General features: G+C 41.3%; 1 protein-coding gene across 2 annotated transcripts in view; it reads right to left on the minus strand.

Moving 5' to 3' along the window:
• LOC125462310 (integrin beta-1-like) overlaps positions 1 to 18,941 on the minus strand; it is an 89,592-nt gene that overhangs the window by 27,153 nt on the left and 43,498 nt on the right. For both annotated transcript variants that reach the window (XM_048552201.2, XM_048552211.2), the window contains exons 4-10: positions 18,117 to 18,333; positions 11,451 to 11,621; positions 11,121 to 11,359; positions 10,370 to 10,528; positions 10,124 to 10,219; positions 6,880 to 6,969; positions 6,632 to 6,772 (exon numbers count right to left, since the gene is read on the minus strand). In XM_048552201.2, the coding sequence (XP_048408158.1) occupies positions 6,632 to 6,772; positions 6,880 to 6,969; positions 10,124 to 10,219; positions 10,370 to 10,528; positions 11,121 to 11,359; positions 11,451 to 11,621; positions 18,117 to 18,333 (1,113 nt within the window). The remainder of the gene's footprint in view (positions 1 to 6,631; positions 6,773 to 6,879; positions 6,970 to 10,123; positions 10,220 to 10,369; positions 10,529 to 11,120; positions 11,360 to 11,450; positions 11,622 to 18,116; positions 18,334 to 18,941) is intronic.

An 18,941-nucleotide genomic window follows, 5' to 3' on the forward strand; every position in this document is an offset into this window, starting at 1 on the left:
TGAAACAGGAATAATTAATGATCCCATAGTTAGGGATCCTCTCGGAAGGAGCAATCAGAGTATGGTCGAATTTAAAATACAGATGGAGGGTGAGAATGTTAAATCCAGTACCTATTGAGGTTGGTTGGCTCGCCAAGCTGGTTTGTTGATCTGGAGATGTTTTGTTACCATGCTTGGTAACATCCTCAGTGCAGCTTCTGATGAAGCGTTGGTGGCGTTCTCCCGCCTGGTTTTTAAACTCTGGGGTCCACTGCGATGGATTGCCTCACTTCCGGGTTTCCTCCATACTAGAATGTATATGGGGCCAAGTTCAATGTGTTTATTAATAGCATGCTTTGTGGAGTGCCATGCTTCCAGGAATTCTCATGGCAGGGAGTGGGTCTTTAGCTCAGGTGAGCACTTGTTGTGTTGATGTGGGCTTGTGTGCCACTCTGATGCCCATTGGTCGTAGAATCCTTGTGGTGAATTCTGAAGTGCTCCTGATGTAGGGTAGTGTGCTGACTGTGTTGGGGTGTGTAGAATCTTTCTGATGCTGTTCCTGTAGGCATCTCCTGACCCAGTTCTTTGGATATCTGTTATCCTTGAACACTTGGAAGAGGTATTCCTCCTCCTCTTGGCGTAGTTCCACATTGCTGCAGTGTGTTGTTGCCTTTTAAACTGTGTTTGCACGCAGTTTCGTGCGCGTGTGCTGGGATGGTTACTATTGAAGTTCAATGCCTGGTCTGCGTGTGGGGCTTTTTGGTATACTTTCGTTTGCAGTTCACCTTGTATCTTGCGCTCTACCATGACGTCCAGGAATGGGAGTTGTTTGTTCTTCTCCTCCTCTCTGGTGAATTTTATTGCTGTGAGGATGTTGGTTATGAGCTTGTGTCTCTTTTCTAATTTGGTCTGTTTATTGATGACAAAGATGTCGCTGACGTAGCGTATCCATAGTTTAGGTTGGAGTTTCAGAAGGGCAGTCCTTTCCAGTCTTCGCATCACTGCTTCTGCTAAGAGTCTGGAGATAGGCGATCCCATGGGTATCCCAGTGATTTGCTCGTATGTTTGGCTGTTGAAGGTGAAGTGGGTGGTCAGGCATAGGTCTAGTAGTTTAAACATGTTGTCCTTGGAGATGGTTTCACTGGGGTTGTGTTCTTGTTCAAGTAGTATTGTTATTGTTTCCCTCATGAGTGCTATGTCCATTGATGTGAACAAGGCGGTGGCATCAAACGATACCATGGTCTCTTCGTCCTCCATCTTCATGTCTTCGATGGAGTTGAGGAATTCTTGGGCTGAGTGGATGGAGTAGGGTGATTTGTTGACTGGGTGCTCGAGTCTTCTTTGTAGTTCTCTGGCTAATCTGTGCTATGGAGTGCCTGGTCGGAAGATTATGGGTCTGGGGAGACTTCCAGCTTGTGCACTTTAGACTTCCGGTTTCATTCTCAAGAAGCCTAGGCCCGAAACGTCAGCTTTTGTGCTCCTGAGATGCTGCTTGGCCTGCTGTGTTCATCCAGCTTCACACTTTGTTTTGTTGATCTGTTCTGTTTCAGTCTTTATAGCGTGTACAGGATTTTGTTGCCGAGTTGTGGTGTTGGGTCAGTTTGTACTGGTCAGCGAGCAGTGCTTGTGCTTGGAGATGTAGTCATTATCTCTGTCATGTGCCCTTTGTCTGCAGTATAGTGAGGTTCTTGTCTTTCTGTAACCTGTCCAGGGCTTGTCTTTCATGTGTGTTGAGAGTATTGAGTTCCCTCTTTCTGGTTAGTGTCGGGACTACTGTCTGTCTTGTAGTTTGTTGTGTTTTTTCATTGATATTGTTGGTCTTGAGAGTTTGCCTTCCGTTTTGATGATGTCCCTGTAGTTGTAGTTCTGTCCCCCGGTGAGAACAGTTTTTTCCGCGTCTGTCAGTTTCCTGTCAGAGAGGTTCCTTACCCATGTGTCAGTTCTGTTGTGGTCGTTTTTGTGGGCAAGTGTGGTTAGCTTGTCTTGCAGGGTCTGTCTTTTCTTGGCTCTTGTGGTCTGTCGGCTGATGTTCATGGCTCATTCCATGTCGGTTGTCCAGTCTCAATTGGTAGCTTCCTGGAATAAAGTTTTTTGGCACGTAATTTCTCTATTGTATTTGTGGAGCCGGTTGCGTGCATCATTTATTATTCCCTTACCATCTTGCGGCCATTTTGTTTTGCTGTTTTCCGGGCTTATGGCTCGTTGAGGGTGATTTGTACTTCTCACTGTGTGGTAATATCTGGTTACTGAGGCATCCACCTAGGAAGTAGAGTTGTTCGCAGGTTGCGCTCTCTCGTTTGGCATAGTTCTACGACTTCTACAACTGCTGGGCATCAGAATGGCACACAAGCCCACATCAATCCTACGACTAGTGCTCACCCGAACTAAAGAACCACTCCCCGCCATGAACAGGACCAATGTCATCTACAAGATCCCCTGCAGTGACTACGAGAAACACTACATCAGACAAACAGGAAGAAAACTAACAACAAGAGCACATGAACACCAACTGGCTACAAAAAGAAACAACCAATACTCACTCATCTCAATCCACATGGACAAAGAGAACCCTGACTTTGATTGGGACAACACCAAGATCCTGGGACAGGCTAGGCAGAGACAAGCACAAGAATTCCTGGAAGCATGGCAATCCACAAAGCATGCTATTAATAAACACATTGAACTCGACTCTGTATACATTCCACTATAGAGGAAATGTGGAAGTGAGGCAATCCATTGCAACTGACCCCAGAGTTTAAAAACCAGGTGGGAAAACATAACAACGCTTCATCAGATGCTGCACTGAGAAGGTTACCAAGCACGGTAACAAAACTTCTGTGGAACAACAAACCAGCGCGGCGAGTCAACCAACCTAAACACCTACAACCTGAGCTACAGATCTACTCCAAAATCTTAGAGATCCAGTATCTATGTCCTGTGCTTAGACAATGGAGACTACGATGGGATGAGGGAGGAGTTAGCTAAGGTGAAATGGGAGCAAAACCTTATGGTGGGTCAATTGAGGAACAATGGAGGACTTTCAAAAGGATTTTTCACAGTGCTCAGCAGAAGTATATTACAGTGACAACTAGAACTGTAGGAAAAGAGACAGCCAGCCATAGACATTTAAGGAAATAAAGGAAAGTACCAGATTGAAATAAAAAACACATATGCAAAAAAGCAAAGAGTAGTGGGAGACTAGTAGACTGGGAAATCTTTAAAGGCCAACAGAAAGCCACAAAAAAAGTTAAAGAAAAGCATGATAGATTATGAGAGTAAACTAGCTCAAAATATAAAAACAGGCAACAAAAGTTTCTATAATAATGTAAATCGTAAAAGAGTGGCGAAGGTAAACACTGGCCCTTTAGAGGATGAGAAGGCCAATTTAATAATGGCGAATGAGGAAATAGCCAAGACTTTAAATAGTTATTTTGTGTCGGTCTTCACAGCGAAAGACACAAATAACATGCCAAAAACTAATGGCAAGAAGGTTATAGCAGGTGAGGACCTAGAAACTATCATTATCACTAAGGAGGCAGTGCTGGGCAAGCTAATGGGGCTAAAGGTAGACAAGCCTCCTGGCCCTGATGAAATGCATCCCAGGGTACTAAAACAGGTGATGGGGGCAATAGCAAATGCACCAGCAATTATTTACCAAAATTCACTGGACTCTGGGTGGTTCCCGCAGATTGGAAAACAGCCAATGTGACGCCACTGTTTAAAAAAGGAAGTAGATAAAAAGCAGGTAACTTTAGGCCAGTTAGCTTAACTTCAGTAGTGGGGAAAATACTTGAATCTATCATTAAGGAAGAAATAGCACAACATCTGGATATAAATTGTTCCATTCGGAACACCCAGCATGGGTTCAGTAGGTCACGTTGAACTAATCTGGTGGAATTCTTTGAGGGTATTACTTGCATGTTGGACAATTGGGAACCTGTGGATGTGGTGCATCTGGATTTCCAGAAGGCATTTGATAAGGTGCCACACCAAAGGCTGCTACACAAGATAAAGTTGCACGGTGTTACAGGTAATGTACTGGCATGGACAGAGGATTGGCTGGCCAGTAGAAAATAAAGAGTAGGGGTAAATGGTGTTTTTCTGGTTAGTGGTCAGTGGCTAGTGGCTAGTGGCTAGTGATATGACTGCAATTACTTACAATTTACAGAGATGATTTGGAGTTGGGGACTAAGTGTGGTATATCAAAATTTTCAAATGACACAAAGGTGAGTGTTACAGCAAAGTGTGCACAAGACGTTGAAAATCTGCAGAGAGATATAGATAGTCTAAGTGAGTGGGCACAGGTCTGTCAGATGGAGTACAATGTTGATAAACGTGAGGTCATCCATTTCAGTAGGAATAACGCAAAATGGATGATGTTTTAAATGGTTAAAAATTGCAGCATGCTGCTGTGCAGAGCGACTTGGGTGTCCTTGTGCAGGAATCGCTAAAAGTAGGACTGCAGGTGCAGCAGGTAATTAAAAAGGCAAATGGAATTTTGTCTGCCATTACTACAGGGTTGGAGGTTAAATACAGGGAGGCCATGCTGCAGCTGTATAGGGCCCTGGTGAGGCCCCACCTGGAGTACTGTGTGCAGTTTTGGTCTCCTTACTTGAGAAGAGATATGCTAGCAATGGAGGGAGTGCAGAGGAGATTCATTCAGTTGATTCCAGAGTTGAGGGGGTTGGATTAATGAGGAGAGATTGAGTAGGCTGGGATTATATTCATTGAAATTCAGAAGAATGAGGGGAGATCTTATCTATTCCCTTCAAAAATCTTGTATGTTTCTATAAGGTGGAGGCAGGGAAGCTGTTTCCGCTACCAGGTGAAACTAGGACTAGAGGGCATTACCTCAAAATAAAAGGGAAGCAGATGTAGCACTGAGGTCAGGAGGAACTTTTTCACCCAAAGGGTTGTGAATCTGTAGAATTCCCTGCCCACTTAAGAGGTTGAAGCTACCTCACTGAATATTTTTAAGGCAAGGCTAGATAAATTTTTGAACAGTAAAGGAATTAAGGGTTATGGTGAGTGGGTGGGTAAGTGGAGCTCAGTCTCAAAAAGATCAGCCATGATCTTGTTAAATGGCGGGGCAGATGGCCTACTCCTATTCCTAGTTCTTATCACATATCATGCTTCAATGTTTGGGACAGGTCTTTTGAGATGAAAAGGGCCAGTAGCAGGAAGACATAAAACAGTCATTGTGAATCGCTATCTCACAGGACTTGGAGAGGGGTACACAACAGAGTTACCCAAGGCTCAGTGCCAGGATTCTTCAGTTTGTGATGATCATTAATGGTGTCTGGCATTGGCACAAAGAAACCCTTTATAATTTAATCACACTGTAACAGCAGTTCAGTAAAAACCTATAGATGCACAGCAAACTGCTCCAAAACAGCATAAAGGGAACAGGAACTTAGGGAAAAAAAACCTAAGTCCTGCCATTCAATACAATCATGACCAATCAGACACATCAATGCCTTTCAGTCATCTCGTCCACATAATTCCACATCCCATTATAATCAGAATTCTGTCAAGCTCTAACTTAAACATACTCAAAAAGCTAAAACTTCCACAGTCCTCTGTGGTAGAGAATTCCAAAGGCTCACAATCCACTGAGAAAAAAAAATTTCTCATCTGGGATCTAAGTTTCACCCTATTGTGAAATTGTGCCCTCTGATTCCAGACCCCCAATCAGGGGAAACACCTTACCTGTCTATCCCTTTGAGTATTTTGTAAGTTTAAGTGAGATCATCTGTCATCCTTTGAAACTATGACGAATACAGCAGGATCCTGTCTTCAAAAGGGCAGTCCTGCTGTGCCACGAACACGTTTGGAATGCCCAATGAAATATTAAACTACACAGATGCTAAGGAAAAGGACAAATGCAATTCCTCTCCTAGATTCAAATTGGAGGACAGAGGAAAGAAAAACACTAACTTGGGATAAAGTCAAATTTCCACAATACATGTCCGGATACTCTCAAAGATGTTTTCTGAGTAGTACGTCTTTACAGATATTAACTTTTTATAGTTCAGAGGAGGCGATGGCTGTTAATCAGAGACCCAGATAATATTCTGGGGTCCGGGTTCAAATCCCACCACGGCAGACGGTGAAATTTGAATTCAATAAATATCTGGAATTAAGAATCTAATGATGACCACAAATCCATTATCAATTGCCAGAAAGGCCTATCTGGTTCACTAATTGTCCTTTAGGGAAGGAAACTGCCATCCTTACCAGGTCTGTCCTACAGCAATGTGGTTGGCTCTTAACTGTCCTTTGTGCAATTCGGGATGGGTGATAAAAGCTGCCTAGCCAGCAATGGCGTCATTCCATGATGACATTAAAAAAAGTTACTAAAACAGACCTAACAGAACCTAGGTATATTTTGGGTGCCTATATTTAGACTTCGCGTACGAGGAAGACCCAAGTTTTATGATCAGAGTGTGTTCTGGATTGCAAGTTGGAGGGGTTGAGAGAACAGGAAAGCTTCTAAGTTTGAAGTCAACTTCAGTTTCAACCACAATATGCAAAATATGCAAAAAAAACTGATAGTTACCTTCCTTGTCCCAACAAGTGCATATTTCATCAGAATATCCATTGACCAAATACTACAGAAAATATTAAAGAGAAAGAATTGACTGGGTCTTACCTCATCACCAATTTGAATGCCTAAACACTTCCTGCCTTCTTCCCCTGTATTAACAGTATTATTTTTACAAAAGGCTGTATAATGTATTGACACTCCATCTGGCAATTTGCTGTTCTCCAGGATAACCTCTGATGACAAAGCCTATTAAAAAAGTACATTTTGCTTTGACATCAATGTATTTGTAAACATTGGAGTGGTAAAGTGAAACAAATTGTGATGCAAGGGTCAATTTAATAGTTAGCACTTACATGATAAGCATCAAGGATCAGCTTGATTACATTACTGGAGTTTGATGATAGAACCCCCACTTCAGATTTTGGAATGAGATCATGGAGTGCCTATTAAGAACAGAGCAACAATATTGTGAAATGGTAATACTGTCAAATTACAAAGTGTTTTTACTTAAAATAAAGCATTAATCCGTGGTCATTTCTGTCTTTCCCATGTGTTCAGATAAAAGGGAAACAGACCATGAAGCAGGAGTAGGCCATTTGGACCTTTGAGCCTGCTCTGCCCTTCAACATGACCATGGCTCGTCATTTAACCCGATACCCTTGTCCTGCTTTCTCCCCAAACATTTTGATCCCTTTCGTCCAATGTTTTGGCCTCAATAGTTGCCTGTGGCAGAGAATTCCAAAGGCCCACCACTCACTGGGTGAAAATATTTCTCCTCATCTGTTCGAAAAGGCTTAATCCTTATCCTTAGGCTGTGACCCATCATTCTGGACTCCCCAGACATCAAGAACATTCTTCCCGCATCCATCCTCCAGTCTTTTCAGAATTTTATACATAATGAGATCCGCCCTCATTCTGCTAAATTCTAGAGAACACAGTCCTAACCAAATCCAATTTCTCCCTGTAAACAAGTGCGGTCATAGAACTTACATAGAACATTTCAGCACAGTACAGGCCCTTCGGCCTTCGCTGTTGTGCCGACCTGTCATACCAATCTGAAGCCTATCTAACCTACACTATTTCATGTACGTCCATATGCTTATCCAATGACGACTTAAATGTACCTAAAGTTGGTGAACCTACTACTGTTGCAGGCAAAGCGTTCCATTCCCTTACTACTCTGAGTAAAGAAACTACCTCTGACATCTGTCCTATATCTTTCACCCCTCAATTTAAAGCTATGCCCCCTCGTGCTCGCCATCACCATCCTAAGAAAAAGGCTCTCCCTATCCACACTATCTAACCCACTGATTATTTTATATGTCTCAATCCCAGGAATCAGAGGAGAACCCTCTTTCAAATCCATTCCCCTAGCCAGAACATCCTTCCTCAGATAAAGGAGGCCAAAGTGCTCGGGGGCTGTGGTCGCCACAATTCCCTGTACAGGTGCAGTGACATTCCTGCTTCTACAGTCGAATTCTCTCACTATGAAGGCCAACATTCTATTTGTGTTTTTCATCACCTGCTGAAGCTGCAATGCTTTCTTTCACAAATTGGTGCACAAGAACACCCGCTTTCCTAATCTACCATTATTCAGATATTAACCTGCCTGCTTGGTTCTGTTACCAGAATGGACCACCTCACATTTATTCACATAATACTGTGTCTGGCATGTATTTGCTCATTTACTTATCAAAATCATACTGAAGCTTCTCTGCATCTTACTCACAGCATATCCATCCATACAGCTTTATGTCATCTGTACATTTGGGAGACATGACATGTAGGTGCCTCATCCAAATCATTAACATATTAACATATTGTGAATAACTGGGGTCAAAGCCGAGACCCCTGCAGTAACCCACTAATCATTGCCTGCCACCAGAAAAAGACCTGCTTATTCCTATCCTATGTTTCTCATCTCCAACCAGTTTTCAATCCATTTCAGTACATAATCCCCAATCCACTTGCTTTAAATTTGCCTACTAATCTGCCTTCTTCTTGGAAACCCTTGTTAATGTCGTGACACTTTCTACTGTCACCTTTAATCATAGCAGTTGAATACCTGGGCAGTAATAAAGAAGTTACACACTTTCAGTGAAGATGAACGTTGGGAAAAGATAGATACATTGGCCTGTGAGGAGGTACAGGCCAGACGAACTTAAACTGAATGAGTTCAACTGAATAAATTGGATTTCTTTGATCCTGAGTTTACAAGACTGGAGGTTTTTTAGAAATTCGTTCATGGGATATGGGCATCACTGGCAAGGTTACAGTTTGCCTGCTATCCCTTAATGCCTGAATTGAGGGGCTTGGGCAGAAGACAGCGAAGATTCAATCACATTCCTGTAGGTCTGGAATCAGAGGTAGGCCAGACCAGGTAAGGATGGCCAATTTCTTCCTTAAAAGGAAGAGGTACTTTGCAATCTCATCCTTAACAACAGAGATTGTAATATCAAGGTCAGACAGACTGGCTAATAGTTGCCTATCTTTTGCCTCCTTCCCTTTTTAAACAGGGAACTTTCATTTGCTGTTTTTCAGTTCTCTAGGACCCTCCCCACCTCGTCATCCCTGAAAAAAAATCACCATCAACACCTCCACAGTCTCCTCAGCTTTCTCCTTCAGAGCTCTGGGGTGTAATCCATCTGGTCTGGGTGATATCTGGGCCTTCAGATCTTTCAGCTTCCCCAGCACCTTCTCCTTTGTGATGGCCTCTACACCCACCACTGATCCTTGAAGTTCTGGTATGCTGCTAATGTCTTACATGGCAAGAACTGATGCAAAGTACCTGTTTAGCTCATCTGCCATTTCTTTGTGCTCCATTACTACTTCACCAGCCTCATTTTCCAGTGGTCTAATGTTCGCTTTTGCCTCTCTATTCGCTTTCAGATAGCTTAAAAAAAGCCTCTTGCAATTTTTTACTGTATTGCTAGTTTACTCATGTTTCATTTTCTCCCTCCATATTACTCTTTTAGTTACGCTCTGCTGGCCTTTAGAGGTTTTTCAACCCTTTGGCTTCCCATTAATCTTCACCACATTGTATACTTTCTCTTTAGCTTTTCTGCTGTGCCTGACTTCCCTTGGCAGCCGTGGTTAGCTTTCCCTCCACTTAGTGTATTCTTCCTTGAATTGCCACCTTCTGAATTACCCTCCAAGAACTCCTGTTGCTGTTGCTCCTCCATCTTCCTATTAAGGTTCCCTTCCAATCAACTCTAGGTAGCCTCCTTCCTCACATCTTTGCAGTAACCTCTACAACCTGACCTGGTCTGACTTGCATGTCACTCTAGATCTACAGAGAAGTTGTTGGAGATCTCTCAAATACCCTTAAAACACTCAATTCAATGCAATTGGAGATGACGAATTAAAGCTGACTTTGCCCATGATGCCCGTATCTCATGAAATAGCATAAAACCTTAGGCTAACGGAGTTTAATTACAGAAGCAGAATTAAATTGAATGACAGAATGTGTTTGAAGGGCAGATTGGTCTTCTGCTGTTGCCTTATTTTTATAAATTTAACTTAAGTGAAATTTCATCAAGAGCCGAAGGGCCTGTACTGCGCTGTCATGTTCTATGTTCACTTTTTAGAAGCACTTACCTTGTACACACCCTTGAATTCCTCTGTGACAGCAAAAATAGGCTGAATATTGTTGTCACCAAGTTTTTGCACCAAATGAGCAATGGATGGATAATCCTGTTGACAAAATTTCAGAATTACTGCTAAATTTAACTTCACAGAACATTTTACAGTAACTTGTAAAATATAAGGACAGGCTGCACTACTACTTATCAGCAAAATAACAGTCCCAGGATTTATATTGCCCAGGTTGAATGATAAACTTACAAAATGGTCACTCATGGTGTAGAGACCCTGTGTATCAAGATGGCAATTCCCATCATTTGGTAAAACAATGCCACCTAGTTTACCATCTCCAGCGAAGTGAAACCCTGCATCTGTAGAGAACACGAGCAATCGAGTGACATTGCGCCAGCCAATTTTTTCCTGTGAAAGACAGAATAATTAGGGGGCGTTCCAAATTGCTTCCCAATTGTGGTTAACTTTTGTCATGTTTTTACAATTGATTTACTTGGAAAAAAAACTAAACTAGGTTGTATCAAATGGCCCAATGAAAATAACAACTGCATGCAGAAGAAAAAGATGAATGTTTTTAAGGCTAGATAAATTTTTGAACAGTAGAAGAAATTAAGGGTTATGGTGAGCGGGTGGGTAAGTGGAGCTGAGTCTCAAATAGATCAGCCATGGTGATGATGGGTCAGGCTCGAGGGGCCAGATGGCCTACTCCTGCTCCTAGTTCTTACGTTTTACTGTGAAACACTGAAAAATCTCTAGTTTTTTTTAGTATAGTGAAGAGAATCAGGAGAAGATGTGCTGAAATATATAAAAGATTAAAATTAAACATAGATGATAGGTTAATCCTAGCTACTATTAAAGACAGCACTACTAGAAGATAGAAAATGCAGGGAGTCAGAATAAGTTCAGAACGGTGGAGTATAAACTTCAGAACAACAAGCAAAGGAACACAAAACATTAGGATTATTCAAAATAATATTTGGAAACAATTACTTTTGCTTACCCCACAGACAGCCACCTGCATTATAGCATCAAAACCTCCTTCTGGAGAGTCCAGGTTCCCAGAAATAGTCTGGTTGCTTACAAGTTCATTGAACTTTGATCCATCATTGGTCAATGATAGGACATTTTTGTAGCTAAATGGACTTGTACACACTTCACCACTTGAGCAAGGATTTTTCCTTTTGGCTGGGGTTGTGCTGATGTAAGGCATCACAGTTTTATCCACAAACGAACCAAATCCTAAATAAGAACAGGTTTTTCAGAAGATGAAGTACTGTCTGTTAAATATACAGCAACAGAAAAGGCAGTGAAAATAAAAGATTAGTTTTACCAATTCGGAAATCAGAAGTTATCTTTTGCATTTCAGTCTGCAATTCTGTTCCTAACTTCTTTACATTTTCTAAGTCATCCTTCATGGAAAAGGAGAGGTCCATAAGATAGTAGAGATCAATGGGATAGTCCTCTGCTCTCTTAAAGTACAGTGGAAAGGTTTGTGGCTCTCCTGGGAAAGAAATTCAAAAAAGGTTAAAATTGGGCATTTGAAATGCAAATTCATAAGCTAGATATTGTTTAGGAAGATTTCTTTCTATGGGTGCTGAAAGCAACAAGCTTTGATCCATGTGAATTGCAAACAACTAAATAACACAAATATGGCCTTCTTTGTTCTACGAAAATGGCTGACCAGTATAAATTTTGTTGCACACGATAATAGATCCATGATATTGACAACACTGCATTGACACTTCAAGTAACCTTAATCAACACAATACCAGATAGCTCTGAACCACATGTCAGAGACAAATCACCAAGACAAAATGATAACCTGAAAGCAGTCAAAGTTTAATCACAACATCCATTAGGGAAACAGAGCGAGTAGTGCAGTAAAGTGGGTGGTATACGAAGGAGGTTCAGATTGTGAACAGTGATGGAAAACTCATTAAGTTACACATAAAGTGGCTACTCACAAGTGTAACAATAATGGTGGCTTCAGCCTGGACATGAAACCAACATTTTATTACTCAGTTCCTCAAATAATGTATTAAGTACAACAAAAAAATTGCTTCATGTGGCACAGTCAGTCCTAATCTAAAAACTAAAGTTATATGCTCAGCTGAGTGATGTATTGAAGTGGTAATAAGGAAGTACCATCTTTTGAGGAGTGAAAATTAAATCAAGGCCTCACTGTTGAAGAAAATTGGGTGCATTTTTCACATCTCCTTCCTAAACTATTATCAGAGACCATTTACTTTTTTGCTACGTATGGGAGCTTACAATACACAAATAGACAAGTGCATTTAATTATAAAATAACATTAATCAACTAGCATACTTTGACATGAAGACCGTATAAAACAATAATAAATGAAATTTTCATTTCAAAGGTGGCAGATAAACTTTAACACTGATATGCTAAAAACGAGGAACATTTAATTAACAGAAGATAATGAATGTTGTATAATAACTTCCCTATCTTACTCCAAATAAATGATTAGCAAAGGAAAGAAAATTCTGAATTTTGAGAAATCAAAGGGTCCTCTAGCATCTGGATTCAAATTGGTTGAACATCTGAATACCCAAATATAGAGATTAGCAGATTTGGCTTGGCCTTGCAGAATATTTCCAAAACCATATTTTCTATCAACAGTGGAAAGATTAATCCAATAATCTGAGGGTACATTATAAACTAATACTCATATTAAAGGAGATTTATCACAGTAGTTGTGAACAGTAGCTTTTCAGCTCAGAGGACGATTTATAGTCACTGCTGGAACTCCACAGCTTTTTTTTGATATAGTTTAGTAACCAAATTTGGATATATAGGGACATTTAGAGAACTTGTGGACAGAATTTGAAAACAGGATAGCATTAACTTGCAAATGGATAAACTGTGATAAAAGCCAAACAACTAGATGAGCTTTAATGCAGAAAAGTGTGAGGAGATTCATTTTGACAGAAACAGCAAAGAGAGGTAATAGAAAACAAAACAGTACAATTCTAAAAGCAGCGCAGCAGTAGATGAACCTTGGAGGTATGTTCCCACTATTATAGAAGGCAGTAGAAAGCAGTTCATAAAGCCTAGGATACTATTTGCCTAATAAATAGGGACACGGAGTATCAAAGTAGTAGTTATGATAAAACACTAGCGAGTTTTGAGAAGATTTGTAGCTCAGGTTGAGGTTCTGGATGTGAGTTTGCTCGCTGAGCTGGAAGGTTAGTTTTCAGACGTTTCGTCACCATTCTAGGTAACATCATCAGTGAGCCTCTGACATAGCACAGAGGAACTGTGAACACAGAAGAAAATCACCTATACAGTGTATTCAAAAAGAATTGGTACCCAATGAACACAGTCCGCCGATTTCTCAGCAACAAACCCAAACAAACAGACAAAACGGGCCCAGAAACCATAACCACTCTCTCCTACATTAAAGACATTTCCGAAATGACTGCCAGACTACTCGGACCCCTTGGCATCAGGGTAGCCCACAAACCCACCAACACACTAAAACAGCAGCTAATGAACTTAAAAGACCCTATACAGACAACAAGCAAAACAAACGTCATCTACAAAATACCTTGCAAGAACTGTGACAAATGCTACATTGGACAAACAGGCGGAAAGCTAGCCACCAGGATACATGAACATCAACTAGCCACAAAACGACATGACCCACTATCACTAGTATCCTTACATACAGATGAGGAAGGACACCACTTTGATTGGGACAACACATTCATCCTAGGACAAGCCACACAGAGACACGCACGAGAATTCCTTGAAGCATGGCATTCCAACCAGAACGCCATCAACAAACACATTGATTTGGAGCCCATCTACCATCCTCTGAGAAAAAGAGCAGGAAATGACATCACCAACCCAAGAAAACCTAAACACAAATAGAAAGCGGGACATAACACCAACACTTCGTCGGAGGCTCACTGACGATGTTACCTAGAATGGTGACGAAACATCTGAAAACTAACCTTCCAGCTCAGTGAGCAAACTCACATCCAGATAAAACACTGGCTCAAACTCAACTCTGGTGGCATCTACTTTGGCCACCAACTTTAAGATGGATGCAAACTTACAGAATACTGATAGGCCTGGGTAGAGTGGGTGGGGAGAAGATGAGAGAGAGGGTGCAGAAAAAATTCAAAAAGGTTCCAGGGATGACGGACTTCAATTATTTGGAGAAGATGTAGCTCTTCTGAGATTGATAGGAGTGATCTAAATCATGAGGGATCTGGACAAAAAATTTAGGGAGAAACAGTTCTTGCAGGCAGTAAGATCAAGAACCAGAGATCACAGATTCAAAGTGATTGTCAACATAACCAACGACATGAGAAAAACATCCTTAATGCATTGAGTGATTAGGGCTTGGAATACATTCCTTGTGGTGGAGGCAGATTATTTCAGTTCCTTGCAAAGATTATCAGATTATATGAAATTAAACCATTTATTGGGGTTTAGAGTAAAAGACTATAAAACCATAAGATATGAGAAGAATTTGGATATTCAGCGCATCAAATCAACTCTCCCATTCGGCCACGGCTGTTATGCTTCACAAACCCACTTTCCTGCCTTTTCCCATAATCTCGATTCCTTACTGATCAAGAAATTAACTATCTTTGCCTTAAACATATTCAATAACTTGGCCTCCACAGCCTTCTGTGGTAATGAGTCCCATAGGTAAACCACACTCTGGCTGAAGAAATTCATCAACTTATTTCTGAAAAGTTGTTGCTTCATGCTGAGGCTGTGCCCTCGGGTCCTAGTCTCGCCTACTAGTGGAAACATCCTCTCCACACTCACTCTACCCAGGCCTATCAAGTATTCTGTAAGTTTCAATCAGATCCACCCTCATCCTTCTAAACTCCATTTACAGTAGGCCTAGAATCCTCAAGTGCTCTCGTATGACAAGTCCCTTACCTCTGGTATTACTCTTGTAAGCCTCCTCTGGACCCCCTCCAATGCCAACACATCCTTAGAACAGGGTCCAAAACTGCTCAAGATATTCCAAATGCAGTTAGGCCAGAACTAAATACAGCCTCAACAATACATCTTTACTCTTGTATTCCAGCTTTTTTGAAATGAATGCTAACATTACATTTGCCTTCCTAGCTGCCAAATGAACCAGCACATTAACTTTAAGAGAATCTTGAACTAGGACTCCCAACTTGCATTGTGATTCAGATTTCTGAAGCCTTTCCCCATTCAGAAAATAGCCAATGTATTACCAACAAGCATAACCTCACACTTTTGACCATTAGGCAAAGATGCAGATGGAACACACTGCTAGCTACAGTCTGATGTTTTTTATTCATACATGGGATATGAGCATCGTTAGCTGCACCAACATTAAATTGCCCCTATCCAGCTGTCCTTGTGAATGTGGTAGGGCGTTACCTTCCAGAATCAGTGCGGTCTATTTGATCAGTAAGCATCACACAAGCCGTTGGGTGAGAACACATCTCAAAGAGAAACTGTGCCTGTACCCATGCCTGTGTGCGTGTTTTTTGGGAATTTAGAGCACTAGGGGAATTCAATGCAAAGGGGAATGATGTAAACTTACAAGCCAAGGCAGGCAAGACCATGGACCAAGTGTCGTAAAATGAGTTTATAATATTTAAGTGGTTGTTTTTGACCAGCACTGAGTCAGTGGGCCAAATGACCTTTTTTTATGCTGCAGATCTCTACAACTCTATGATATAGGTAGACCCACAGAGTCATTAGGGAAAGAGTTTCAGAATGTTGATCAATGGTACTTAAGGAATGGTGATATATTCCCGGGTCAGGATGGAGTGTGGCTTGGGATGGAACTTGCAGGTGGTGGCGTTCCTAAGTAGCTGCTGCCCTTGTCCTTCTAAATGGTAGAGGTCATAGGTATGGATGGGACTGTCTAAGCAGCCTTGGTGAATTTCTGCAGTGTATCTTACAGACGGTACACTCTGCTGCTAAGAAGCATTGGCTTTGGAGGAGTCAATGTCTGTGCATGTGGTGCCAATCAAGTAAACTGTTTTGTACTGGATGGTGTCAATGACAGTGATAGCTCTTGAGATCAAGGCCACATGTGACTGAGTGTAACATCAAACAGCCCTAACAAAAAGGAAATCAATGGGAATCAGGGCCAAACACTCGTGGCTGAAGTCAAACTTGTAACATAGGAAGATGGCTGTAGCTGTTAGAGGTCAGTCATCTCAGCTCCAGGATATTGTTGTGGGAGCTCAAGGTTGTGCCCTAGAAACAACTCTCAAGTTGCTTCATCAATGGCCGTCACTTCCTCAAAGACGGAAGTTCACCAATGATTGTAAAATGTTCAGTGTCATTTACAACTTGGACAGTCAAGCAGTCTATGTTCAAATGCAAGATTTGGACAATATCTAGGCTTGAGCTAACAAATGGAAAGTAACACTTATGCCACACAAATGCCAGGCAATGACCATCACCAATAAAAGACAATCAACCAGCATTTCTTCACATTCAATGGCGTTAACCATCACAGAATCCCCAGTAACATTAGGGGGTACCTGTTGACCAGAAACTCAAAAATAGTCTAGCCATACGAACACAGTAGCTGAAAGTGCAGGTCAGAGGCTGGGAATACTTCAGCAAGTAATGCATCGCTACCATCCACAAGGCACAAGTCAGGAGTGTGATGGAATACTTCCCACTTGCATGGATGGCTGCAGCTCCAATAACATTCAAGCAGCTCAATTCCTTCCAGGTCAAAGCAGCTCACATGATTGGCATTATACACACAAGCATCCATTGCCTGCACCACTGACACTTAGTAGCAGCAGTGCATACTGACTACAACAGCCACCGCAGAAATTCGTCAAAGATCCTTGGACTGCACTTTCCAAACTCAAAGCCACTTCTATCTTGAAGATCAAGGGCAGTAAGTACATTGAAACACTGTCACCTGCAATTTCTCCTTCAAGGAACAGGCCACCCTGGACTTCAAATACAGTCAGGAATTATGCCTTCATCCCACAAGTGCATTAAAAGGGCTTCTTGAGGTTTAGTGGAGCTGCATTGCTCCAGGTGAGGGCGAGTCTTCTATTGCACCCCTGATTTGTGTCATGTTGTTGGTGGACAGGCTTTGCAGTCAGGTGAATTACCCGCTATGGGATTCCTAGCTTCTGATCTGCTCTTTTGGCCACAGTATTTACATGACTAGTCCAGTTCAGTTTCTAATCGATGGTAACCCCCAGAATGTCAAGAGTGGCGTAATGCAGTTGGATGGCAAAGAGTGATGGTTAGGTTTCTCTTGTTGCAGGTGGTCGTTGCCTAGCACTTGCCAAAAAGTAGAACTGGTTCACCTCATTGACTAGTCATTCATCAGAAGATACAAAAGTTTGAAAACATGTACTAACAAATTAAAGAACAGTTTCTCCCCCCTGCTTTTATCAGCCTTTTGAACAGACATTTTATATATTAGAGTTGATCTTTCTCTGCACGTTCTCTGTAGTGTTACGACCTGTTCTATTACCCTGATGAACTCATAAGGTATGATTTGTCAAATAGTACACTAAACAATACTTTTCACTGTACCTCTGCACACATGGCAATAATAAATCAAATCATAAAACTGGCCTGCACTCCCTATCAAACATGTCAGGCTATTTTGCACACAAAGTCCTGATCAAAATGTGGACAGTTTTCAGATAGTGTAACTTTTAGCAATTGGGATGTCTTTCAGTTAGCTGCATATTTATTCCACAAACATGCTATCAAGAAGAGAACGCAGCTTACATGTCCAGAATCCCACAACTGGGTGCACACACAATGCAGGGCTACCGACTATGCGTGACGATGATGGAATTTCTTAGGATATAAAATTGATTCTGAACATCCAATGAAATGGATCACCAATCCATTTTGGTCTGCATAATTTTTATTAGTCATATATTTGAAAGGTTCAGTGACTATAATATGCAGCAGTACATAAGCTAAACTCAGCTCATAGCAAGAAACAAAACCCAAACTATGGAAATACCTGATCGTAATTTCAGAGTTAGCTTCTGTGGTCTGATCTGTGTAATGTCTTTCAGCTCTACCTTTTCGCCACTTGTACGTCCAGTAAGTTCTTTATTTGCATCTACATGTTGTGAACCTTTGGGATTTTCAATATCTTCAACTTCACATCCTCTCTTTTTTAATGATTCTATGTCATCGCACCGTGCAGAGTTTGGTTCGCCCTGCTGCAAGAATCCCTACAAATAAAAAGGTCACTTTTAGTTTTCTGACCTCATTAAGCAGTAATTATTTCTTTACATTTGATGTCTTTTCATAATTTCAACATAGTGTGAGGTAAGGAGCTGGGAGATGTATATTTGAGCCACCGAAAGCAGATAATCCTTCATTTGGAACAGGCAGACTTTCAAGACTGTCCATTTTAAATATGAGCGATGACATACTTGTAATTCTTTTCTACTGGAACGCTAACCAATTTAGCATCTCATCATTCCTACCACACCCCCCCCCACAACTACTTAGTCTCTCAACATTTAGAAAATCTGCTCCAAATATAATAATATCTCTGAACAGGTTGATTTTAAAAAGTTATGGAGTCCAATCATTGTTGTAATTTCTTGGCAGTCAGATGTCTCAAAACAAAAAGATACAGACTTGTCCCCTTCCAGTGCGCGCTCTCGTTTTAAATTCCTTGTCTCATTGCTTTATTCTTCATCAGTTCATGGAACAACTTCATACATTACTCTCCATTTTCCATCAACTCCTGATCACTTTTCAGATCTTTCATTCGCTCTTTCTTGGATTTCTTTTGTAATTTCAAGATGCACTTTTCCCTTTTGTCCTCCAA

The sequence above is a fragment of the Stegostoma tigrinum genome, chromosome 2, assembly GCF_030684315.1.
Source record: "Stegostoma tigrinum isolate sSteTig4 chromosome 2, sSteTig4.hap1, whole genome shotgun sequence".
Taxonomy (NCBI): domain Eukaryota; kingdom Metazoa; phylum Chordata; class Chondrichthyes; order Orectolobiformes; family Stegostomatidae; genus Stegostoma; species Stegostoma tigrinum.